The following is a 10,639-nucleotide window of genomic DNA, read 5'->3' as shown; positions in this document are numbered from 1 at the left end:
AGAAAGGACTACAACCTAAAGCCACTGATAATGCAAATGAGAAACAGCCTGGTGGGATGAGCATAGGTGAGATAGTATAGATTCAAGGGGAAAGAAATGTGATTCGTGTATTCCCCAATAAATGATTAGGCTTTTTCTGTGTAAAAGTTATTTTTTTATATATGTATAGAATACTAAATTATGTGTTTAAGACAGTCAGAGACCAATATGTATTTCAACATAGGTTGGTCCTTAGAACAGAAGAATTGGCCAAACAATCCACACAAATATTGAGTAAAACAATTTTTATGTTTGTTTTTAATGTGATTTAGGTAAGAATTTCACTTTATGTCACTTCTATGTTAGTAATTTTGTTGGTAACTCTTGATCTCCGAGGAATGCATTCCAGATCATATCGACTTTCATATATGGTAGGACATATTTGCCACTGGTTGTTTCTATAGATGCCTAGGTGAGTGTAGACATCTGGCTTGTAAAATAGTGGGCATTTTACACCTGAGCTGCGGATGACGGCATCTGTTTGCATGATGCTTTCCTCATCTGTAAAGTCACATGTATACACACATATAACATGTTTGCTATCTTGCTGATGAGGACTTACTTTTGCTACTCTAAGACGACCTTCTATCACTGCAGTCGCTATTCCACACCATGCATGGTCAACTTTGAAGCCTGTGTCTAAATGCATCAGCCATTTTCCAGATATTACACCATAGTTAAGGGCCAACTCTCGGACAAGATCATAGTTGATTTTCCGTCCGGTACTCTGAAGCTTGTCCCAGGCATCCTGAAGTTCTTTTCTACCTTCGATCTGTGGACAAAAACCGGGGCCATACACTGCCAACCACCCTACTGGTCCAGATCCTTCTTCAGGATTACCGAAACGAGAGACCCTAGAAGGACGATACGTTTCTAGCCAGTCTTCAAACTCAGCTCGCGGAGACTTTCTTGCATCAAACTTTATCCAGGGATCCATGTCAGCAGCCATTGCTTCTGCAGCATGGTCTTCTGATCCTTTTGACCACCTTTCTCTCTCCTCGTAATCTGCCATTTTTGTACAGCTACCATGAGAAGAACAGACATAATATTATTTTTTATTATATTTTGAACTTTATTTTATAAATACAATGATTGAAATAGGCAGCACATGTCATTGACCCGGGAAATTTCTTCCTCCTACTACTTATGGAGTTGAGAAAGCATATCCTTTTTTTTATTGTGTGTTCAAAAATTAAAGCGTTCTGCATTCCTTGGATCAACACATTCATAAACTACAATAGGCATAGCTTTATAGACTTCATCCTTTTTAACCTTAATAAGTAAAGTAATATATATCAAACAAAAAAAAAGGAGATACAAGTGAAGGACAGGCAAGAATAGGTTGGGGGGTCACCATAGAAAATGTGCATATATTTTCCTCAACCATTACATTATTATTATTATGTGAATTTACATAGTTACATAGTTAGTCAGGTTGAAAAAAGACACAAGCCCATTGAGTTTAAAAGAAACTATTTTGTTTCTTTTATGTAGCACATATTTAGAAATAAAACCACAAAGCAATTTTCCTGATGTCAATAGGTACAATGCCAGAGTATGTGCCACAATTCAAGTAAATGAAAGTACAGTCAGGTCTTCTGCAACATACCCAAACAATAAGATTCAGTCTGCTATCACAATGGTTATGCAAAACTCCTACTACGTAAGTGCACTATATAATAACAGTATGTGGTTGACAAGGTACAAGATTGTTTTTTAATGTCCTCTGTACTAGGAATGCACCGATACCACTTTTTTAAGACCGAGTACCGATACTTTTGATCAAGTACTCGCAGATACCAATTACCGATACTTTTTGTTAAAGGGACAGGTCATACAAGCTAATGGTTTAAGGTCACTTTCTTAATATTATGATTCATGAGATGACGAGGGAGCATGACTCCGGCTTCCCGGTCAATCAGAATGCCGGGTGCTGCGTCATTACACTGCGCCCGGCTTCCGGATTTGCTAGCTTCCTGACCAATCGGGAAGCCGGGCAGGGCATCATTGCACGCTACCCGGCTTCCTAATTGGCCGGGAAGTCGGCTCCATGCTCTCTCATCACGAGTAACGAGAGAGCATGGAGCCGTTTCCTGGCCAATCAGGAAACCAGGCAGTGTGTAATGATGCGCTGCCCGGCTTCCTGATACAGGAAGTACTCGTGCTAGGTACTCACCCAAATACTCGGTATCGATACCGATACTAGTATCGGTATTGGTGCATCCCTACTCTGTACATTAACCACTGACCACTTTAGTCATTGATCAAAGTTTTGAAAGCATTTGAAGTGATCATAGACAAGAAGAAGGGTTATTAATAAGAGGAGCTAATTTGGAGGCTTGATTCTCCTATCACAAAGGTGTGGTATATCAGACACGCAACATAGCCTATCTTGTATAAATAGAGAAGATATAAGACAAGGGATGAACCGGAACATATTGTCCGAAAATGGCACTTTTGGCAAAACGCTGAAAGTACCATCTCTTCGGTACTTTCGGTGCATTCCTTGTTTCTCTCCTCCCCGCTGTGCTCTGCTCTGTCTGGGGCGGGGGGGAGGAGTCCGCTGTCAAAATAGACCAAGCTTTCCTCTCCGCACCACCCACTCAGCCTCCTGTGACAGCGAGTCAGGATGGAGAACGGGTACAAGCTGTCCATGATCAGCTAATCGCTGACTGCTTGTAAATAATTGGGGACATAGTATGTTTACTGTGTCCCCAATTATGAATAAAAAGGAAGTGCTCTACATCACTTCCTGTTCATTCATGATTGTGGATATAGTAAACATACTATCTCCATAAGTTATGAATGTACAGAGACACTCAGTATAGAGGATTCCTGTTCATTCATAACAGGGGCTGTTACTTGGCAAAAAGAAATGATCAGTTACATATTCATACATTGTTTGAACATCATATGCGTTGATCTAACAAATCTTGATTATCCCTTACATGTGCCATAGTCATAGCTACACCACACATGAAAGTGATTATGCAATGGAATGCCAGTACATCCTCATACTGTTGCGCTAAATAAGAGAAATTCCACATAAATAAATACTTCACTGTTGCTTAACATTGCCCCAATGGGGGAACAGCCTCAACTAAAAGTAAATGGTATTCTGGGAGATCTGCCTGTTACATTTACGTCAGTGGCAAATGACAGGCAGGGAATTCTTCTGTGACTTTGTGTACACCTGCCTTTCTCAACCAGGGTTTTGTGGAACCCTAGGATTCCCCCAGAGGTTGCTTGGGGTTCCTTGAGCAATGAACAATATCTGCCTCTTAAAGAGAAGTAACCACCAAGTAACTACTAACAACAATAACCTTTTAGCTATCTGATAGAGGTTAATTCTCCACAATTACCACAAATGTAAGGAACATTCTTCCCAGAGACCATCTTGCTAATGTACCATGATCTGTATATACAGTAATTATTAGCAGGGGTTCCCTCAGATCGGAAAGTTATTTCAAGGGTTTCCTCTGTGCTAACAAGGTCGAGAAAGGGTGGTATAGACATTTCAATCAGTATGATTATATCTGGAGGCTATGTGGTTGGTTTGGGTAAGTCTAACAGCTGGGGCGCACATTGGTAACTGTTAGTACAATTAGAAAAGTCCAACTGTTTCCTATTGGCCAGCACCTTCTAGCAGGTCCCGGCCAATGAATAACAACTGGGCGGAGACGGCCGGCCGCCCAGTTGTTATTGTTTAGTGATAGTTCAGCGTCCCCAGATCATTTGGGGATGCTGATCTGTCATTACACCTGGGCAGAGCCGACTGTTCGCCCTGCTTCAGTTGTCACTTCGGTTCAGTTGAGTCGGAGCATATGCCTTCGGCTCGACTGCCTTCAGCTGCTGTACAGGATACAGTGAATAGCCCGTAAAGCAGCCATTTGGTTCGACTTAACCGGAGGGCTCCAGCTGCCGAAGAGAGCCGAAGGATCAACCAAAGCTACGGTTGGATCCTTCGGCTCCTCTGTGAATAACTCCCTTAGAAGGGAGGGAATATTTTCATCAAAAAACACAACAAAAATGTGAATGTTTCAAAACAATTGTTCGCAACCATACGACAAAATACATTCCTGTAAGCAATAAGTTTAAAAGGCTACAAGCAAAACCCATGTGGCTCACATTCAATGTTAAAAAAGCCATAAAGAATAAGAAAAGGACGTTTAAAAAATATAAAAATGAAGAAGCAATGTCGTCATTTGAAAGCTACAAAGAATATAATAAAATATGTAAAAAGGAAATAAAGCTTGCAAAGATTCAAAATGAACAACAGGTTGCAAAAGATTGCAAGATTAACACCCAAAAAATCTTTAAATATATTAATAGTAAAAAAATCAGGTCTGAGCATGTTTGTCCCTTAAAATATAACTCAGAGTTGGTAAATGGGGACAAAGAGAAGGCAAATCTATTAAATACTTTCTTCAGCTCTGTGCACACCAGGGAACACAATGTAACTCAAGTCAATAATGGGGATAGGAGTGCCATAGCCTCTACTAAACCACAATGGCTGACTATTGATATGCTCCAGAAACAGACAAAATTAAGGTGAATAAAGCACCTGGACTGGATGGCTTACACCCATGTGTCCTCAAGGAACTGAGCTGTGTAATTTCAAAGCCATTGTATCTCATTTTAGAGACTCTCTAACGACTGGCTTGGTACTGATGGATTGGCGCAATAGTTGGCAAGATACTTGAAAGTTTGATCAAAGATCACATGCAATTGTTTTTGCTTGAAAATAATATCCTAAGCGACAGTCAGCACGGATTCACAAAAGACAGAAGTTGTCAAACAAACCTACTTTCTTTCTTTTTATGAGGAAGTGAGTAATACATTGACAGAGGAATGGCTGTGGATATAGTATACTTGGACTTTGCAAAAGCGTTTGACACAGTTCCCCACATGCGGCTAATGTATAAGTTAAGGTCAGTAGGTATAAAACTGGCTTAAAGACTGTATTCAGAGAGTGGTGATCAATGATTCGTACTCTGAATGGTCTGAGGTTGTTAGTGGTGTCACCCAAGGTTCAGTGTTTGGCCCCTTACTGTTTAACCTATTTATAAATTACATAGAATTGGGGATTAAAAGTACTATTTCTGTGTTTGCAGATGACACCAAGCTATGTAGTGGAATATAGTCCTTACAGGAAGTCTCCAACCTACGAGCAGATCTGAATGCACTGTGTGATTGGGCATCTACTGGAAAATGAGGTTTAATGTTGATAAATGTAAAGTTCTGCACTTGGGGACTAAAAACATGCATGCGTCATACACTCTAGGGGGAGTATGTTTGGGGGAGTCAATGATGGAGAAAGATCTGGGTGTTCTGGTAGATCATAGACTGAATAATAGCATGCAATATCAAGCCGCAGTTTCTAAAGCCAGTAAAATACTTTCTTGTATTAACAGGGGTCTAGACTCCAGAGACATAATCCTGCCCCTGTACACAGCATTAGTAAGACCTCATCTGGAATATGCAGTTCAGTTTTGGGTACCAGTTCACAAAAAGGATGTTGTGGAACTGGAGAAAGTGCAGAGAAGGGCAACTAAACTCATAAGAAGCTTGGAGGAGCTCAGCTATGAGGAGAGATTAACTGATTAACCTTTGCATACAGAAAGGATTCTTCACAGTTAGAGCTGTGAAAATGTGGAATAGGCTCCACCAGGAGATCGTTCTAGCTAGCTCAGTTAATTGTTTAAAAAAAAAAATGTAGATGTATTCCTAAATGCACAGAATATTACTGGATATTGAGTTCTTATAGGTATATTAAAAGGAGAACTATGGGGTCAGTGCATTTCCCCATAGTTCTCCCCAGGGTCATGGGCGGACACAAACTAGCGCCCTCCCGTGACCCAAAGCTCAGTATACCGCTACAACTCGTGGTATACTGAGACGCCGCAGCCGGGACGGATCCCGACATTACTGTCTGGATCCACCCAGGTGTGTGATTGACAGCTGGCTCTGCCTATCTAGAGGCAGAGCCAGCGGTACCCGCCCCCTTCCCCGTCCGTTCCGCCAGTCAGCGCTGGAGGATCGGACAGGGGAGGGGAGGAATACTTGCAGGGAGCCGTGAGTGACAGTCACGGCTCTCTGCAGGGACAGAATCGAGAAGTGAGCGAGCGACGGTATGTGTTCGCTCACTTCCCGATCTATTGAGCCGACGTGTGAGTTTCATTGTCACAGGTCGGCTAGAACTATGAGGCTGAGTGATTTTCACTCACCTCATAGTTCTCCAAATCCTACATTAAGTGTCGGCGGGCAGCCCTCACTCCCGCCCGGTCGTACTGCCGACCTGTGGAGTGGTGCTGTCCGTCGCCTACCTCGTACAGCAACTGTTACCATAGTATCGAGAAGAAGAAAAAAATATACACTAAGAAAAAAATCAAAATAAAAGGGAAAGAGGAGAAGGAAAGGGAGAAAGGGAAAAAGGTAAGGAAAGGAAGCAAAGGGAGTGTGGAAAGAGGTTGGGAGAGGGGGGGGGAGCCTTTACGGTTTTCTTTGTAAGGTTCTGTATAAAGAGTCTTAGTATTACCTATGACACTAATTTTTACTATTTCCTATGCCCTTTTCACTACAGAACTCTACCACTTCGTCATTTATTATCCTGGTAGTGTATTTTCTTCGTATAGACTGTTCTCTCCCATGTCCCGTAGGTTTCCGGGTGGTCTTATAAAGGCAATCCATGGTAGCCAGGTGGATTCATATTTTTTTATAATTGTCTCTCCGGATAGACGTCAGTTCTTCCATCAGTCTGTAATATTCTACTCTACTGTGCCATTCGCTTATAGTTGGAATATTAGTTTGGTTCCAATGTAGTGGGATTAAAGTCTTTGCGGCGTTCAGTAGTGGTACTATCAATGATCTTTTATAGACCCTCGTTGGAAGGTCCGTAAGGTGGAAAAGGCAGCCCATTGGGTCTAGAGGTATTGTGGCCTTGGTAATCCTCTCTATTTGAGCTATTACCTGGGTCCAGTAAGATTGTATTTCGGGGCAAGACCACCACATATGTATGTAAGTACCCTTATGGCCACAATTTCTCCAGCATAGTTCCGTCTTAGATGGGTGCATTTTATGTATGCGTTCTGGTGTATAATACCACCGTGCCATAAAACGTAAAGTAGTGTCGGTCACTTGAGTGCTAATGGATGTAATAGCATTGAGACTTGGCAATTTTGTTTTCTGCGCGTCCGTCCAGGTAGTCTCCAAGTCCTGTTCCCATTGATTTAGATATAATGGGTAAGGACTAAGTTGATATTTTAGTAAAATCTTATAAATTTGAGATATTCCATGGCGTGGTAATTCTGATGCAAAAAATAATTTTTTCAGAGGTGTAAGCTGCTGAGTAGTGCGTAAAGGCTTTGGTAGTGATCAAATAAAATGTGATAGTTGCCTATGTCTCCACGTGTCAAATGGGTAGGTCCCCTATTGTTCTCTAAGAGATTCTAACGAAAGTGGTCTGTTTCCATCACATATTTGATAAAGCTTTAAAGTAGCGTGTGTCGTCCATTTAAGGAAACCCGTGTTGTGAAGTCCCGGTGGGAAATATGAATGGCCGGTTACTGACATTATTGGTGAGTTGTATTGGCCTATCAATCGGGTATATAGTGAATTCCAAATAGCCATAGTTTGGCGGGTGAGGGGAGGTGTGAGAAATGTAAATTCCAGTGTTCCTGTGGTATCCAACAAATAGTGGGTATATCTTGTTCGGCTAAGGTATTTTTCACCTCTACCCATCGTTTAATCTTAGTGCAAAAGTGAATATCCAACATCCTGGTGATAGCAATTGAAATCTGGCAATGCTAATCCTCCCTGCTCTCGGGTCCTAATAAGGACTCCATAGGAAATCCTGGCGGGAGGCCGTCTCCAAATGTACCGACTGACAACCGACTTAAGAGCGCGTAGGTAAAAATTTGGTAGTGCAATTGGTACAGTTTGTAGTATATACAATATCCGTGGGAGCATTATCATCTTGTGTAGCAAATAAGTTGTGTTCGGTCTGAGTGGATGTTAATTCAATATTTGTGATGAACAATCTCTTAGTTTTAAAGAGGAAAAAAAATACAGTGTAAAATTACCGGAAATCTATATCTCTATATATTTAGATTTTCACCACGTTGTTTTTTGTTTTTTTTTGTGATTAGGATACTTCAACTGTTTTCTGCTCACCGTATTGATGTCACTTATGGCGATTTTATGATATTGGTCACCCATACACGTATTACAAAAAAGTTTCCAGATTTATGGTTATAACACTAGAGTGCTTGTTTGGCTACTTTGGGTGCGTTTAAAGATAAATGAACGCTCAATGACACACTGAGCTGTGATTGATACTTTCACTATTTATTTTCGTTACATTTCACTGTCACATGCCGAGATATAGATTTCCGGTAATTGTACACTGTATTTTTTTCCTCTTCAAACTAAGAGATTGTTCATCACAAATATTGAATTAACATCCACTCAGACTGAGCGCAACTTATTTGCTACACAATTATATTCACTTTTACACATTGTTGCGGCTGGTCTAATTAGCTATTTAGATACTCACTCGTAGCGCAGTGATTTTTGTATTACTGGTATTATCATCTTAATGACATTTATCCGTCCCTTTAGGGATATGCCTACTCGGTAATTGTGCCATTTGTTGAGGTCCCTATTTATACTATTTTACAAAGGCATGTAATTTGCGGTGAATAATTTCGTGGTTCTAGCTGTTAGTTCTATACCCAAATATCGCATTTTTTGATTATGCCAGCTAAAAGGCATCGATTCTTTTAGAGCGGTTACAATATGGCCCGGAGTAGAGATATTTAATATCTCAGATTTCGAAAGATTCATTTTAAAATTCGATATTTGGTTAAAAGTTTCAAATTCTCATAGTAATGACGAGAGCGAGATCTGAGGTTGTTGGATAAAAAATTGAATATCGTCCGCGTAAGCGGCTAGTTTATGTTCTATGGTGCCTACTGTGACACCTGAGATATTACTATTGCCTCTTATAGTAATAAGGAAGGGTTCTAGTAATAGGGCAAATAATAATGGGGATAATGGGCATCCTTGACGTGTACCATTATATAGGGTAAAATTAGTTGAAAAGATGCCGTTTAATTTAATTTGGGCTGTAGGATTATTATATAAGGCCATTATCCCGGTCAGAAATCTAGGTCCCAGTCTTACAGCAAGAAGGGTGGCTCGGAGGTAGTCTCAATCAACTCTATCGAATGCTTTTTCAGCATCTGTGGACAATAACAGGGTCTGCTTCGATGATAAGGAAGCTAGATGAATTATACTGATTGCTCTCTGGGTGCTGTCTCTTGCCTCCCTACCCATAATAAAGCCTGTTTGGTCTGATGATATTAATTGGGGCATCAAGCAGTTTAGTCTAGTTGCTAGGATTTTGGCAAATATCTTGATGTCTGTATTCAGTAGCGATATCGGCCTATAGCTACCGCATGTGGTTACGTCTTTACCCACTTTAGGAAAAACAGCTATATATGCATGTACGGTAGCTGGTGCCAGTAACTCACCACTAAGGAGAGAGTCAAAATATTTACCTAAATGAGGAAGTAGGTTATGTTGTAAAATTTTGTAATATTGTAATGTAAAGTCGGCAGGTCCTGGGCTTTTCCCCTTGGCCATGACGGCTATAGCTTGTTGGATTTCCTCTAGACTTATAGTAGATTCCAGAGTTTCCGCTTGGGCCTTGGCTATAACGGGAATAGGGATCGAGGCCAGTGGCGGAACAAAGGGCCCTGGTGCAAGATTTTTTTTGGGCCCCCCCCTCCCCCCCAAAAACCCCCCACAAACACAGCGCTCTCCTTCCGCAGCGCTTGGCCGGCTGTCACTTTCTCTCCTCCCCGCTGGGAGACGGAGCAGTGTCCAGCGGGGAAAAAAGAAAGCACGGATGCACCGCTGTATCAGCAGAAAAATTGCACTTTCGGCATTATGCCAAAAGTCCCACTTTTGGCCAATATGTTTTGGCAGCCGATATATGGTGCAGCCCTAATATTTACAGCAATACAGAATGGCACTGGCTATAGAGGACTGCACATCCCAGCAATACTTTATATAACAATAGCATTTCTGTCTAAAGTACTGTTGAGATTTGTAGTCCTCAGCAGGTCATAGAGCAGATGTGGCGGGCCTCCATGAAGCAATTAAAGGGGTCCATGGCCGACTGGACACAGTGGATCTCCACGTGGACGCACACCGTACAGCCATCACGGCCCTACAAGCTACTGCTGTGACACAGCATAAGATGCTGCAGGCTATCTGGACGCACATGGACGACGCAGAAGACAGGAACAGGAGGAACAATGTGCGCATCCGCGGCCTACCAGAGGCAATGGGCACGATGGACCTGGAGCCCACCATTCGAGGTATTTTTAACTCGTTACTTGGCAGGAGGTCGGAGGAGCCTATCGACCTCGATAGAGTGCACCGGGTGCCCGGGTTTCGGAACCCCTCTGCACAACAGCCCAGGGACGTGCTGTGCCGGGTTCACTTTTACAAGCAGAAGGAGGAAATCATGGCCAAAGCCCGCGAGCGTGGATCGCTTGACTTTGATGGAGCTACCATAACCTTTTTCCCGGAT

The 10,639-nt window shown here is 41.9% G+C and overlaps 1 protein-coding gene across 1 annotated transcript in view; it reads right to left on the bottom strand.

The window, feature by feature from the left end:
* Positions 1-209: 209 nt before the first annotated feature.
* CUNH11orf68 (chromosome unknown C11orf68 homolog) overlaps positions 210-10,639 on the bottom strand; it is a 57,907-nt gene continuing 47,477 nt past the window's right edge. The window contains exon 2 of the mRNA XM_018552877.1: positions 210-1,061. Within this exon, the coding sequence (XP_018408379.1) occupies positions 326-1,061 (736 nt within the window). The 3' untranslated portion in view covers positions 210-325. The remainder of the gene's footprint in view (positions 1,062-10,639) is intronic.

The sequence above is a fragment of the Nanorana parkeri genome, unplaced genomic scaffold, assembly GCF_000935625.1.
Source record: "Nanorana parkeri isolate BGI_ZX_2015 unplaced genomic scaffold, ASM93562v1 scaffold99, whole genome shotgun sequence".
Taxonomy (NCBI): domain Eukaryota; kingdom Metazoa; phylum Chordata; class Amphibia; order Anura; family Dicroglossidae; genus Nanorana; species Nanorana parkeri.
This window is presented reverse-complemented; position numbering and strand designations above follow the sequence as displayed.